This window comes from Lepidochelys olivacea, assembly GCF_965140295.1.
Source record: "Lepidochelys olivacea isolate rLepOli2 genome assembly, chromosome: 1".
NCBI classification, from domain to species: Eukaryota; Metazoa; Chordata; order Testudines; family Cheloniidae; genus Lepidochelys; species Lepidochelys olivacea.
Window position 1 is genome coordinate 103039533 of NC_140411.1, and position 16730 is coordinate 103056262.

The 16730-nt window shown below is 43.5% G+C and overlaps 1 protein-coding gene across 4 annotated transcripts in view; it reads right to left on the reverse strand.

Annotated features, from left to right (window-relative positions):
* NALCN (sodium leak channel, non-selective) overlaps positions 1 to 16730 on the reverse strand; it is a 342791-nt gene that overhangs the window by 284473 nt on the left and 41588 nt on the right. For all 4 annotated transcript variants that reach the window (XM_084629335.1, XM_084629334.1, XM_084629337.1 and 1 more), the window contains one exon: positions 2173 to 2312. In XM_084629335.1, the coding sequence (XP_084485461.1) occupies positions 2173 to 2312 (140 nt within the window). The remainder of the gene's footprint in view (positions 1 to 2172; positions 2313 to 16730) is intronic.

The window sequence follows — 16730 nt, forward strand, 5'->3', positions numbered from 1 at the left end:
AACACACAACCAAAATATGGTCCCTACCCCAAAAATCTTATAATCTAAGTACACACTATAAGACTGGCCATACTCGGTCAGACCAATGGTCGATGTAGCTCAGGATCCTGTCTTCTGAGAGAGGCCTGTGCCAGGTGCTTCAAAGAGAATGAATGGAACAGGGCAATTATCGACAAGAGGCAAGAGATACAGACAGGCAGACAAGTACAAGAAAACAATGAAACAATACACCATTTTATACCACATGGCTTCTACCCACAAAGACATGGCAAAAACAGCTGACATTTCAAAAATAAATGAAAAAAAACCCACCTGTTAGAAAGACCTATTTCTTTATCCTGAAATATGGCATTCCTTCCCTAAAATTATGTTGTGCTACAATGCAGACCAAGCGATATTTAGTGCTGTAAAAGTGAGCTTTAAAATAGGTTATCAAATTCAATATTTGGACTAGAAATGGCAGCCAAGATTTTTCCAAAAAGGGGTGCTTGAAGTTAGGCTTCAATCAATACTGGCACCTACATAATAGCTTAATTTTGAAAGTGCTGAGCTTCTAGCAGATTCCAATTGCTCCTATCCTACATTTTTAACTTATCATTTTCCCCCTCTCCCTCTGAGATCTGTGAATTTGGATACTTAGGACCAGATCCTCAGCTGGAATAAATCCAAAGTGCAAGAGGACCCCATGAGAAGCTGATCCATGGTAACTAAAGCAACCAGGCCATGCAGGAGAAGAGATTAGTTTTTAAAAAAAAAGACATAAAATGGATAAAAAACTCTCATATTTTTCTGACTGGGTTTTTCTGAAAAATCTGATAAATACAGAATACATGATAGTGTAGCAAAATTAATCCCCAAAGGGGGCCAATAAACTCCTCATTCTACACCACCCCATTAATCATTTTGTATAATGCAGCTTGACTCTGTCTGTAAAGGTAGGATGGCTTATCGCCAGGAGTCCAAATGTAAATGAAGAGAGATATAATTAACTCTCAATATGATCTCAATTATCGTTTCATAAATAATGTCATGATTTTAAGGTTGATAATCCAGGACCTTCCTGGTTTAGATAAAAGATGTACGTATCCTACTTAAAAACTGGAAATCTCCTCTTCTCCAAGGGATTCAGCTCCCATTTTTAATCTTTATTGGACTTGAAACACCAGGCCTTAACACCTCCTATTGGCCCAGGACTAAATTTAATCCATACTGGGCCTCAGCACAGTGTAGTTTCTGAGAGTGTGGGGCGGAGAAGACAACTCTGAAAAAAAGACTAAATATTTTTGTGTCGAGCTGAGCATTTTTTGGTGTGGATAAACTGTTGGATGTTTGAAGCTGATGGGTGGTTTCAATGTCAGAAGCAATCCCAAAGGATCTGGGTGAGTGCAGAGTGGGCAGAGTGCAGATGAAGTGGTTAAACATACTTGATAAATGCTATTTATCACATAGCTCTACAACAGGGACCGGCAACCTTTGGCATGCAGCCCGTCAGGGAAATCTGCTGACAGGCCAGGACAGTTTGTTTATCTGCAGTGTCCGCAGGTTCGGCCGATCGCAACTCCCACTGGCTGCAGTTTGCCATTCCAGGCCAATGGGGGCTGCAGGAAGCAGCGGCCAGCACATCCCTTGGCCCGCACCGCTTCCTGCAGCCCCCACTGGCCTGGAACAGTGAACCACGGCCAATGGGAGCCGCGATTGGCTGAACCTGCAGACGCTGCAGGTAAATAAACCGGCCCGCCAGCGGATTTCCCTGATGGGCCGCGTGCCAAAGGTTGCCGATCCCTGCTCTACAATGTATCAGCTGGCTATTACCATCACGTGCTATGCGTGATATTTATTACAGTTTAGTGTGTATGTGTGTCTTATTGTTTTAAAAAAGATATATGTAATAGGAGCACCCACACTTATCTCTAGATGCTCCTTCCAATATGTAAAGGTCAATGGAGCAGATCAAAAATTCTCACAAAAAATGTTATCTGTTTTCTGTCTCTCTTATACTGGCAGTTGATATTTTTCAAAAATGCACAATTCTGACAATTTTTTTTGTCCAGGTCTAAATCTTACAATCAGATTTTATATTCGGTTCTTTAATCCTCCACCCAGCTGCTTATACAATCATGCTAAAGAACATTTTAATTTTAATTTATGTTTACAGATAAATTATTCACTTACTTTAAAATATTTGTTATCCTGGTTCTTGGAAGCTCAAAGCGAAAATATATCCGGAATGCTCGAATCATAATAAGAGGCCTTGGAATCCGCAGCATGCCCCAGGGTGACATCTGATCAACTATCTCAGCGATTTCAAACACCTATGATCAAAAGAGGAGGGATGTTTCTACTATTCCTGCACAGTCCACAGCAGAACTAAAATTCATTTGCAAATTTAACACCATTAATCTGGGCTCGAATAGAGACTGGGAGTGGCTGGCTCATTACAAAAGCAGCTTTGCCTCTCCTGGAATTGACAGCTCCTCATCTATTATTGGGAGTGGACTACATCCACCCTGATGGAATTGGCCACGTCAACACTGGTTCTCCACTTGTGAGATAACTCCCTTCTCTTCAAGTGTCAGTGTATTTATGTCTGCATCTGTAATTTTCACTCCATGCATCTGAAGAAGTGGTGTTTTACCCACAAAAGCTTATGCCTAAATAAATCTGTTAGTCTTTAAGGTGCTACCAGACTCCTTGTTGTTTTTATCAGTACTCTTGTAACAATGTTTGTATTTGTGGATTCACATTTATGAAGGCAGCAAAACTATTTTCATGATAACATTTTTCACTTTCAATGTCCCTTTTGGATTGAAATTTTCCTTTTTAAACTTTTCTTTTTTAAAAAAAGAAAGTTTAAGAAAAATCCTCTCAGCCATTTTTGAATTATCTTAATGAGAAATAAAAATATATTCCACCCATGTTCCTAATCCTTCTAACTCAAACAACTCAAAAAACTTCCAGCGGTATATGCAAGAAGTCTTGAAGAGGGATCTCTCGATCTCTCTCTCTCCCTGTTCTTTGCTAAGAATGAAAAGTTTTCTTTTCCAGTTAATGAAATTAACATCTGAAAATGTTGCAAAGACCATGAATAGATTTTCACTGTTACAAAAATGCACACACACAGCCAGCTAATCACACTGTGTTGTGGGATATCTTGCAGACAACAGATTACTTCAGGGAATTTGGAAGCATTCTGAAGAAAAATATCCAAGCCATCTTCTGTGAGATTCTTCCTGTCCCGCAAGCAAAGGAAGACAGAAAGCAGAAGATTCTGGAAGTCAATCACTGGCTCAGTAAGTGGCGCAGGGTGAAGGGTTTTGCTTTCATGGAACATTGATCCACCTTCTTGGGGGTGAGGAGACTGTATAGTATACCTAATGTTCCATGTTTTCTGTTTTTACCTATTTTCACTGTTAAATTACCAGGTTTTTTTATTAAAGGAGTTCAGGTTTTTACTAATTCACACCCGTTTATCAATCCACTCAATATTTTTTGGGATACTTATTTTTGTTAAACACTAATGCAGTCCAGGATTGTTGTGTCCTGCAGCTCTGAGACTAAAGCAGTTCCGCAGTGTAAAACACAGAATACACACACGGTGGAGACTGGAAAAATCAAAAAACATTAATATCACACTACGATTGGCTCACAGGGAGATGCTACCCACCTATTTCTTTGCATCCATTTAGTGTGGCACTGAATTTAAACAATCAATCCTCAACAGATAAAGATAAAGTAAAAAGGTAAACATGAGACAAGAACACAAATGTATGCCTGACTACCAACAAGAAAACCAGTGCTTTGCAATGTTCAAGAAAAATAAAGATCAGAGTGAAGAGGATGCATTGTGTTGCATGTACTGCAGCACTGAGGTCAGTACTCATGCCAACAGAATAAAGGAGCACGTTGAAAGCAAGTGACACAAGCAGCTTAAAGAAGAAAGTGAGCTTCAGGATAGTCAATATCAGGAGCTTTCACCACGGCTTTAATGAAAGAGAGGTCAGAGCATGATTGTGTCAATGAATTTGTGTGCGCTCTTTGTTTCGCAGGACAACTGCTGTTAATTGCAGAAGGGCCTATTGGTGACTTTGTACGACAATACTGTCCAGCAGCAAAAACCCTCCCTAATGCAGATAACCTCACTCGTTAAGTATTTGAAAGAAAATGACAATGCTTTAGTATCTAAACTGATGGAAATGTGGTATCTAGTTTGATTTTTTACAAGTCTCTTGATGCTTTGGACTGTCCAATTCTTGGCCTTTTCTTTTCGTTTTTTATTTCAAAGCAAATAAACCTGCATTGTTTTGTGCTGATGTGACATTCATACCCTCTGCTGACACACATTTTGTTGATGCAGCAATAACTGACATGTTTGAGATGTACCAACTAACTTGGGAAAACATGGCCACAACTAACACAGATTTTGCTTCCTAGATGGCTAAGTTTGCACGGGAGATAAAAATCAGAAACTAGAGCTCCTATGTATTACCTATCCTGCTCGTTTGATTAAGATTGCACTACCAGCAGCTACTGCTATGGAAGAAATGAAAGATGTAAAATCTTGCATCACTGGATTCGGGGCCATTTTCAAGTATATGAACAAGTTGAAGGCTTTGTTTTATATAGTGTGAGACGAGTGCAGAGCCAACTGCCAATTAGCTACCACTGTTGTGCAACCTCAGTGCATGAGCTTGTACTTCACTGCCTGTCATGTAAATAATGTGAGGACTGTTCTAATGCATCTCCTAGATCATCCTGAGTTTGTTGGTTCTAAAGAAGAAACTCTGAAGAGACTGGCAAGTAACAAAAATGACGGCCAGATTCTGCACACCTAGGTAATGTTCATTGTTGAAATTTGGAATCACTGTGTGTTTGCTCCAACTACTGCCAACACGTTTGCCAATACACATTTACCTGCTCCTGACAACCAAAATTTCAGGCGAATTGAGCACTAAAACTGCAGGAGAAACAAATGGCGAGAAAACCCAGCTGTTTCAGAAATCCTTCCAATTCCAGATCAGGAGAAAACCAAAAAAGCATTCAAAACCTTCAGCACTCAGCTAGAAATGGGAGAAGAGCATGGCCTGCAATCTGAACCCCAAAGTGTTTGGTGCTGAAGATTCTTTTTGGAATGTCATCCAGGAGTTGCACCCCTTCCTCGAAGTGAATTTTGTAGCAGACTATGACCATTAAGCCAGAATGTTTCAACCATTTGCCACTAAAGATTACATTTCAAACCTGAAAAGGGAATTTACTACTTACATGAACATGCCTAACCATGACAATGTGAAACTAGATGTGCTGGCTTTTTGGACCAGTTATCGAGACACATTTCACAACTTCAGCAAAGTGACACGGCAAGCTTTGAGTCTACCTGCTGGATCTATTGATGCAGAGAATTTATTTTCGAAGTCGGACTACCTCCAGTATAGCAAGAGGCTCAACATGAGTGAGGATACTTAGAAGAAAATTATGTGAGCATATGCCAACCAGGATTACTGGAACAACTACTAACTCTAAGACAGACAAAAAATAACTTTTTTATGTTCAAAGGTTCAATTATACTATAGTAAAATGTGTATATTATGAAATGTTTTTCTTTTTCTTTTTCCCCTCAATTTTTCATTTTAATTTTTTAAACCTAATTTCATCCCAGTTTTAATGTTTATTTTCCAAACACTGAGAAATTCCTGAATTTTTTTTTTTACAAATAAAAATTGAAAATGAAGAACACTAAGTATACCTCAGTAGAAGAGGGACCAATCTCTTTGGGGACAGGCCAGCTAGAGTAATCAGGACAGGATTAAACTAATAGCAAAAGTGGAAAGTAAAAAAAAGATGAGTGCTCAAGTAGCACAAAATCAAGATGTTGAAAACAAAATTAATCAAGGAACCAGAGAAAATGAAGAGAAGAAATTCTTGCATTGCCTATATACTAGTTAGCAGCCTGGGAAACAAACAAAAGGAATTGGAACTGCTCATTTATTAACATAAATTTGATCTAGTTGGTGTTACTGAATCCTGGTGGGATGATTCAAACAATTGGAATGTTAAAATCAATGGATCTATGAAAAACTGAAGAGCAAAAAGAGAAGGAGAGTTGCATTCTATGACAAAAATGACATTAGTTGTTCCCGAGTCACTGATAACACAGAAGAAAATGATCACGAATGCTTATGGATCAATGTCCTAACAGAAAAAATACAAGATGGGGTATTAGTTGGTGTCTGCTACAGACCACCAAACCACACTAGGAACCAGGATAACCCATGTCTTTACACAACTATCTTTTAATGTGTAGGAAGAAAACTGTGTGATCATGGGGGACTTCAATCTGAGTGACATATACTGAAGGTGTCACGCTGCCAATAATAGAACAGTTTAGATGACAATTTCCTAACTCAAAAGGAAGCCCATTGCAGAGAAGCTAAATGAATTCTTTGCATTAGTCCTCAATGCAGAGGATGTCAGGGAAATTCCCACACCTGAACCACTCTTTTTAGGTGAGAAATCTGAGCAACTGTCCAGGATTGAGGTGTCATAGAGAGGAGGTTTTGGAACAAACTGATAAATTAAACAGTAATAAGTCACCAGGACCAGATGGTATTCAGCCAAGAGTTCTGAAGGAACTCAAATATGAAACTGCAGACCTACTAACTTTGGTATGTGACCTGTTATTTAAATCAGTCTCTGTACCAGATGACGGAGGACAGCTAATGTGTTGCCAATTTTTAAAAAAAGGTTCCCAAGGCGATCCTGGCAATTACAGGCCAGTAAGCCTAACTTCACTACCAGGCAAACTGGTCGAAAGGATAGTTAAGAAACAGAATTACCAGACAAATAAATGCACACAATTTGTTGGGGAAGAGTCAAGGGAAATTATGCTTCACCGATCTATTAGAATTCTTTCAGGGGTGTCTACAAATATGGGGACAAATGTTATCTGGTGGATATAGTGTACTTGGACTTTCAGAAAGCCTCACCAAAAGCTCTTAAGCTACGTAAGCACTTGTGGTATAAGAGGGAAGGACCTCTCATGGATCAGTAACTTCTTAAAAAGACAGGAGGAAACGAAGGGTAGAAATAAAGGTCAGTTTTCAGAATGGAGAGAGGTAAATAGAGCAGTCTCCCAAGGATCTGTACTGGGACCAGTGACCTTCAAGATATACATAAATGAGCTGGAAAAAGGGATAAACAGTGAAGTGGCAAAGATTGCAGATGATACAAAATTATTCAAGGTAGTTAAATCCAAAGCTGATCACAAATTGTTACAAAGGGATCTCACTATTGTGGCAGATGAATTTCAGCGTTGTCAAATACAAAGTAATCTACATAGGAAATCATAATGATGGGGTCTAAATTAGCTGTTGCCACTCAAGAAAAAGATCTTGGAGTCATCGTGGATAGTTCTGTGAAAACATATATTCAGTGTGCAGCAGCAGTCAAAAAAGCTAACAATGTTAGGAACCAACAGGAAAGGGATAGATCATAAAACAGAGAATATCATAATGCCACTACACAAATCCATGGTACACCCACACCTTCAATACTGCAAGCAGTTCTGGTTGTCCCAACTCAAAAAAGATATAGGAAAGAGGCATGAAAAAAGCAATAACAACAACAAAAAATATTAGGAGCGCGGAATAGCTTCCATATGAGAAGAAATTAAAAAGACTGGGACTTTTCATCTTAGAAAAGAGATGACTACGGGGGATATGACTGAGATCTATAAAACATGACTGGTGTGGAGAAAGTAAGGAAGTGTTATTCACTCCTTCTTGTAACACAAGAACTAGGGGTCACCAAGTTAAATTAATAGGCAGGAGGTTTAAAACAAACATAAGGGAGTGCTACTTCACACAACACACAGTCAACCTGTGGAACTCAGTCACAGTGGATTTTGTGAAGGTGAAAGTATAATTGGGTTAAAAAAAGAATCAATGACTATTAACCAAGATGATCAGAGATGCAAACCTAAGCTTCTAAGCACCAGAAGCTGGGAATGGACAACAATGAAGGGATCACTCGTTATTTGCCCTGTTCTGTTCATTCCCTCTGAAGCATCGGGCATTGGCCATGGTCGGAAGACAGGATACTGGGATAGATGGATCACTGGTCTGACCCAGTATGGCTGTTCTTATGTAAAAAGTGTTGCAGCCAACATGGGGGAATTCTATATTAAAACTTGTCCTAACACATAAAAAGTAACTGGTCACAGAACTGAAAATTAATTGTACCTTAGGTACGAGTGATCATGACTTGATCACATTTATAATGTACAAGCAGAGTAAAGTCCAGACCAGTAATATATTTATGTGTATACACACACAAACACAGAGCTCTTTAATAGGCCAATTTCAAAAAGCTGAAAACAATTATGAGCCATATCAGATGGGAGGAAGAATTTAATGAGAAAAAAGTGAATGATAATTAGGAATCATGTAAGAACATCTTACTAGATGCCCAAAAAGCTACAGTCCCTACAAATGAGGAAGTAATCCATGCTAGTTAAACAACCAACCTGGTTTAGAGGCAAAGTGAAGGCAGCTGTAAAATATATATATATATATAAAATTAATGGAAGAAAGGGAAAGTTGATAGTAATGAATATAAATCAGAAGCTAGGAATTGTAGAAAATTGATAAGGGAAACCAAATGACAGAAAAAGAACTCTAAGACTGGCAGAGTTAAGGACAATAAGAAGTTTTGAAAATATATTAGGGCCAAAAAGAATCCTGACAATGGTGTCCATTACTAAATGGAAATGATAGAATTATCACTAATAATGCAAAAAAGGAAGGGGTGTTCAATAAATGTTTCTGTTCTATATCTGGGAAAAAACAGATGATGCAGTCTCGTCCTATGGCGATAACACTCTTTTCATTCCACTAGTATCTCTGGAGGATGTTAAACAAATGCTATCACAGTTACACATTTTTAAATAAGCAGGTCCAGATAACTTGCACCCAAGAGTTTTAAAACATCTGGCTAAGGAGTTCACTGCACCATTAATGTTAATTTACATATATCTTAGGGCACTGGAAAAGATCCAGAAGACTGGAAGAAAGCTAATGTTGTGCCTGTCAGCCTGACATTGATCCTGGGCAAAATAATGGTGTGGCAGATATGGGACTTGATTAACAATGAAATAAAGGAGGGTAGGGTAATTAATGCAATCAACATGGGTTTATGGAAAATACATCCTATCAAACTAACTTGATATCTTTTTTTGATGAGATTACGAGTTTGGTTGATAAAGATAATAAACTGATGTATATACTTAGACTTCTGTAAATTGATTGACTTGGTACCAGATGATACCACTTGGTACCACTTTGCTTAACAAACTAAAACTATATAAAATTAACACTGCACGTATTAATTGGATTAAAATCTGGCTAACTGATAGGTCTCAAAATGTAACCATAAATGGGAGCTCCACTTTAGGTGTCTTGGTGCCCTGCACTTGTAATCTGAAATTTGTAGTAGCAGTGCCCCAGTTGGCTGCGCACATGCAGCAGCCGTCTCATGTCACTCTGAGAAGTTACCTCTTGTGCACAGCCAACCAACCCCCAGTTCCTCCTCTACCCCAGAGGATCATCCCCTCAAAGTAGAGGGGATGGGGGGGGTAGTGGAGCACCTAGAGTGACAACCATCTCGAAGAACCTCAGTTACTCCACAGGGTGAGTAACTTTCTCTTCTTCTTCGAGGAGTGTCCCTGTGGCTGCTCCCCTTTAGGTGAGTATAGAGCAGCGCCCCTCAGCGGAGTTGGTTTATTAATTGTGGCTAGCACCAAGAGTCCAAACTGTGCATCTGCAGTTGATTGTTGCTCGAGAGCGTAGTGTTTAGTAAAAGTGTGAGCAGAGGCCCAGGTAGCTGCTTTGCAAATGTCCGTGATGGGTAGGGTAGTGAGAAACACTATTGATGTTGGTTTCAGAGTAACAGCCGTGTTAGTCTGTATTCGCAAAAAGAAAAGGAGTACTTGTGGCACCTTAGAGACTAACCAATTTATTAGAGCATAAGCTTTCGTGAGCTACAGCTCACTTCTTCAGATGCATATCGTGGAAACTGCAGCAGGCTTTATATATACACAGAGAATATGAAACAATACCTCCTCCCACCCCACTGTCCTGCTGGTAATAGCTTATCTAAAGTGATCATCAGGTGGGCCATCAGGTGGGCCATGTTGATAACGCTCTGGTGGAGTGTGTGCGAACTCCTGGTGGAGCAGAGGTTGTTCTGCTGCTAACACAAATGGATACAGCCCGATATCCATCTCTGTTTAGAGATGATCTGACCCTTTGATCGCTCTGTTATAGAGAGAAAGAGACAAGACGATTTTCTAAATGTTTTTTTTTGTTCTAGGTAAAAGGCTAGTGCTCTGCAGACGTTGAGTGTATAAAGAGCAGCCTCCCTGTTGTTGGCATGTGGTTGGGGAAAAACATAGGTGAGTATATGGGTTGATTTAGATGAAAGGGCGAGGCTACCTTGGGTATGAATTTGGGCTGCAGCCATAGGATCACTTTGTCTTTGCAGAATGTGGTATAAGGTGGGTGTGCCATTAAGGCACTTAGCACTCCCACCCTTCTTGCCGACATGATGGCAAAGAGGAAGGCCACCTTCATCGATAGATGTAGCAATGAACAAGTCGCTATGGGTTCAAATGGTTTCCCCATGAGGCTACAGAGGACGAGGTTAAGGTCCCACTTGGGCGTAGGGTCTTTTAGCATTGGGTAGGTATTCATCATGCCTTTTAGAAAACACTTAGTTGTTGGATGAGCGAATATAGTGCCTCCATCCACGTTATCATGTAACGAGATGATTGCAGGCAGGTGTACTCTGATGGAGCTGTTGGAGAGCCCCGATTTTTTAAGACCCAATATATATTCTGGGTGGTGAGGCCAACCCTGGGCAGTGGGGTCGACCGTGGAGAAACATGGTTAGCCTCAAACAAGATGCAAAATCATGTCCACTTCTGTGTATATGTTTTTCGTGTGCTTAGTCTGTGACTGTTCAAGAGTATGTCTTTAACTTCCTCAGAATAGTCTTTGTCAATACCCATTAGCCACAGAGAAAACAGGCCTTGAGATGGAGAAGAGCTAGACTGGGGTGACTGATGTGTCCTGAGTCCTGTGTCAGGAGGTGAGATATTAAAGGGAGGGTTCGAGGTGGTTTCACTACCATCTGTCTCAGGTATGGAAACCATGTTTGTCTGAGCCATGTAGGCACAATGAGAATGACCCAGGACTTGTCTTGCCTGATCTTGTCTATAACCCGACTCAAAAGTGGAATAGGAGGGAACGCCTACATTAGCGGCGCCTCCCGTTTCATAAGGAGGGCATTGCCCAGAGAGTGGCGTCCCAGCCCTGCTTGGAAGCAGTATTGAGGGCACTTTGCGTTGTGAGCTGTGGCAAATAGGTCTACAGCAGGGAATTTCCACAGGGTGAATATGGCGGTGAGGGTTGCATAGTCCATCTCCTACTTGTGGGTTTGTGAGAAGTCTCTGCTCAGTTGTTCCGCTGTGGTGTTCTGGTGTCCCGGCAGGTAGGATGCCAAGATGTCCATGTTGTGGGAGATGCACCAAATCCAGAGGTGTACTGCCTCCATGCACAGAGGGTTTGATTGGGCTCATAGGCGCCAACTCCGTGGGTGCTCCGGGGCTGGAGCACCCACGGGGAAAAATTAGCAGGTGCTCCACACCCACAGGCAACCTAGCTCCCACTGCCCCCACCCCCTCCTCGCCTCCCTCTCTCCCACCCCAGCGCACCACGTCCCCGCTCCTCCCTCTCCCTCCCAGTGCTTCCAGCCCGCCCGCCGCCTAACAGCAGTTTGGTGGTGCTTAGGACTTTCCGGGAGGGAGGGGGAGAAGCCGGGACATGGCGTGCTCAGGTGAGGAGGTGGAGAAGAGGCGGGGTGGGGGCGGGGAAGAGGGTGGAATGGGGGCAGGAAGGGGGCAGGGCTGGGGTGGGAAAAGGCAGGGTGGGGTGAGGACTTTGAGGAAGGGGTGGAATGGGGGTGGGGTGAGGGCTGTGCAGGGGCAGGAAGAAGCAGGGCAGGGGCAGGGCCAGGGGCACAGGGGGACATCGAGCACCTACCGGGCAGAGGGGAAGTCGGCGCCTATAATCGGGCTCCCCCTTGGCAGTTTATGCAGAACGTGTGTGCTGTGTTGTCCGTAAGGACTTCGATAGTCGTGCTGTGGATTAGAGGAAGAAAATGCTCACATGCGTTTCTGACTGCTCTTAGTTCTAGTATGTTTATATGCAAGTTGACTTCTGCTGCTGACCAATGACCCTGGATCGTGTTGTCGCCCAGGTGAGCTTCCCATCCCATGGGGGAGGCATCCCTGGTGATCGTTATTGTAGAAATTTTCTGTTGGAATGGGACACTCGAGCAGACATTTTATGAGTATGTCCACCACTCAAGGGAATCCTTTACCTTGCAGGGCATGGTGAGCCGCCTGTTGAGGGAGTGATTGTGTGGTATATAGCAAGTGCCAAGCCACGCTTGTAGGCATCTCATATGTAGTCTGGTATATTTGACAACAAAAGTCGTAGCAGCCATGTGCCCCAAAAGTTGTAGGCACATCCTGGCTGACCTTTGTGGGCTGTCCTTGACCATAGTAATCAGAGTGGTTAAGCTGAGGAAGCACTGTTAGGGTAACCTTGGTGTTGCTGTGAGGCAGTCGAGATGGGCCCCTATAAATTCCAGTTGTTGGACAGGGACCAAGGTGAACTTCTAAACATTTATTTGAAGCGTGAGGTTCATAAAGAGCGTTATCGTGGTTTGTGTGGCATCTAGTGCTGCCCGCTGTGTTGATGCTCTTACCAGGTAGTTGTCCAGGTATGGAAAAATCATCACCCCTAGTGAGCTACCTTGGAGAAGACCCTGGGGGCGGTTGACAGTCCGAAGCGTAGCACTTTGTTTTGATAATGTTGACGTCTTAGAGTGAAGCGCAGGAATCTTCTGTGTGGCTGCGTGAATGATGATATGAAAGTAAGCGTCTTGTAGGTCGAGAGACAGGAGCCAATCTCCTTTCTCTAATCCCAGAATTATCATCGATAGGATCACCATTCTGAATCGCTGCATTCTCACAAACTTGTTGAGTTTGTGTAAATCCAGAATGAGTCTCAATCCACCATTCTTTTTCTGAATGAGGAAATAATGAGAATAAAATCCTCTTCCCCTGTGTTGAGCTGGTACTGGTTCCATGGCTCCTAGTTGCAGGAGGTGGTTTATTTCCTATTGTAATAGGGGCTCGTGAGAGGGGTCCTGAAGAGGGACGGGGAAGGGGTATTGGTAGGTGGGACAGAAATAAATGGGATGAAGTAACCCTGCTGGATAATTTCCAGGACCCATCTGTCTGTGGTGATGTTGTTCCAGACTAGGTAATATGGTGACAGGTGGTCCCCGAATGGCGTTAAAGTGGGGTTGAGATCTGGAAGTAGAGAGCGTAGAGGTCTCGGGCCCTCAACCAGAACTTCAGAACGATTGCCTGGAGGTAGAAGGCTGGGATGTGGAAGGCTGGTCTTGATTCTGCCTTTGTCCCATCTGCCTCTGTTTGCAGAGTTGGATATAGTGTCTTTGGGGCTGAGAGTATGGTGCGGCCCAGAATTTTTGGTTGTAAAACCTGCCCTGCTTTTTCTGTTTCCAGGGACATAGATGCCAGGAGTCTTTAAGGTGGCCTGGGAGTCCTTCAAAGTATGCAAGGACACATCAGTGGATTCGGCAAACAGTTTCTGACCCTCAAAGGGTAGGTCCTCAACCATAGCCTGTACCTCCCTCAGGAATCCCGATTGGTGGAGCCAGGATGCCTGACACATGACACAGAGGTCAGAATGAAGCAGGCTGCTGTGTCCACGGAATCGAGAAAGGTTTGGAGGACCATCCTTGTGATGAGAGAGCCTTCAGAAATGTTGGACTTATACGTTTCTCTCCTGTCCTCTGGGAGATGTTCAATAAAAGATGACAATGTAGAAAACAGGTTGTGTGCGTATTTTGCAAGCAATGCAGAGTAATTTGCGATGAGGAATTGCAAGGTGGTGGAAGAATAGGCTTTGCACCCAAAGAGGTCTAGCCTCTTCCAGTCTTTGACGTAAGGGGTGGTTCTTGACTGTTCCTGTTTGCCCCTCTGATTTACTGCCTCCAAGACCAGTGAATTAGGAGTGGGGTGGGTAAAGAGAAATTCAGTCTTTTTTGCCAACACATAATATTTTTTGTCCAACCTTTTGCAGGAAGGAGGGGCTGTGGCTGGCATCTGCCAGATGGTTTTTGCAAGGTTCATTATGGCAGCATTAATAGGCAGTGCTATTTTTGCTAATGGGGAAGCCTGGAGAATGTCAGTGAACAGATGCTGGGTCTCAGGGAGCTCAGACAAGGAGATGTTGAGGGAGTCCACTACCCTCTTAAAAATGTCACGAAAGGACATGAAGTCATCCCCCGAAGTGGGGGGCGTGGCATGAGTGTTTCATATGGAGACGAAGATGAGATATGCGTAGGTGCCAAGGTGTCTCCTTCAGGTGCATCCTCCTGCTCTTCAGTCCCCTCATCCTGGACCTCTGAAGGTGCTGGATCCGTTGGTGAGGGAGGGCAGGGTGGGTTAGGAGGTCTAATGTTCTGGGCCCTATAGATGGCCCATGGGTCCCAGTATGGCCAGGTGGGTGGGAGGGAGGGCCATAGGAGGTGACAGCCAGGATTGGGTCTGCCAGGCTCACGCATCTATCAGTGGCTGATGATGTGAGGGCCCTGCTTTAGGAGAGGAGTGGTGAGGGGTGTACATCCCTGTGTCGTCCTCCTCATCATCATCACTGAAGAGAGGTGGCGCTGAAGCCCCTGGGGTGATGATCTGGCTTGGTCTGGGCCTTGCTGGGGTACTGTCTGTACCGAATAGGGGGGTCCCTGGCATAGAAGAAACTGCCAGGTTTCTTTTCTTTTCTTTTCTTTTCTTGTGAAAAGTTGTGGTACTGGGAAGCTCATTGCAGTGGATGGCAGTGCAGTCTGAGAGAAGAGGGTCAGAACTGACAGTGCTGAGATCATAGAATCATAGAATATCAGGGTTGGAAGGGACCTCAGGAGCTCATCTAGTCCAACCACCTGCTCAAAGCAGGACCAAGCCCAACTAAATCATCCCAGCCAGGGCTTTGTCAAGCCTGACCTTAGATATTTTTAAGGAGATTCCACAACCTCCCTAGGTAACGCATTCCAGTGTTTCACCACCCTCCTAGTGAAAAAGTTTTTCCTAATATGCAACCTAAACCTCCCCCACTGCAACTTGAGACCATTACTCCTCGTTCTGTCATCCGCTACCACTGAGAACAGTCTAGAGCCATCCTCTATGGATCCACCTTTCAGGTAGTTGAAAGCAGCTATCAAATCCCCCCTCATTCTTCTCTTCCGCAGACTAAACAATCCCAGTTCCCTCAGCCTCTCCTCATAAGTCATGTGCTGCAGTCCCCTAATCATTTTTGTTGCCCTCCGCTGGACTCTCTCCAATTTTTCCACATCCTTCTTGTAGGGTGGGGCCCAAAACTGGACACAGTACTCCAGATGAGGCCTCACCAATGTCGAATAGAGGGGAACGATCACGTCCCTCGATCTGCTGGCAATGCCCCTACATATACATCCCAAAATGCCATTGGCCTTCTTGGCAACAAGGGCACATTGTTGACTCATATCCAGCTTCTCGTCCACTGTAACCCCTAGGTCCTTTTCTGCCGAACTGCTGCCGAGCCATTCGGTCCTTAGTCTGTAGCGGTGCATGGGATTCTTCCGTCCTAAGTGCAGGACTCTGCACTTGTCCTTGTTGAACCTCATCAGATTTCTTTTGGCCCAATCCTCCAATTTGTCTAGGTCCCTCTGTATCCTATGCCTTACGTCCAGCGTATCTATCTCTCCTCCCAGTTTAGTGTTGTCTGCAAACTTGCTGAGGGTGCAATCCACCCCATCTTCCAGATCATTTATGAAGATATTGAACAAAACCGGCCCCAGGACCGACCCTTGGGGCACTCCACTTGATACCGGCTGCCAACTAGACATGGAGCCATTGATCACTACCCGTTGAGCCCGACAATCTAGCAAGCTTTCTATCCACCTTATAGTCCATTCATCCAGCCCATACTTCTTTAACTTGCTGGCAAGAATACTGTGGGAGACCGTGTCAAAAGCTTTGCTAAAGTCAAGAAACAACACGTCCACCGCTTTCCCCTCATCTACAGAGCCAGTTATCTCGTCATAGAAGGCAATTAGATTAGTCAGGCATGACTTGCCCTTGGTGAATCCATGCTGACTGTTCCTGATCACTTTCCTCTCCTCTAAGTGCTTCAGAATTGATTCCTTGAGGACCTGCTCCATGATTTTTTCAGGGACTGAGGTCAGGCTGACTGGCCTGTAGTTCCCAGGATCCTCCTCCATCCCTTTTTTAAAGATGGGCACTACATTAGCCTTTTTGAAGTCGTCCGGGACTTCCCCCGATCGCCATGAGTTTTCAAAGATAATGGCCAATGGCTCTGCAATCACATCCGCCAACTCCTTTAGCACTCTCAGATGCAACGCATCTGGCTCCATGGACATGTGATCGTCCAGCTTTTCTAAATAGTCGCGAACCACTTCGTTCTCCACAGAGGGCTGGTCACCTCCTCCCCATGCTGTGCTGCCCAGTGCAGTAGTCTGGGAGCTGACCTTGTTCGTGAAGACAGAGGCAAAAAAAGCATTGAGTACATTAGCTTTTTCCACATCCT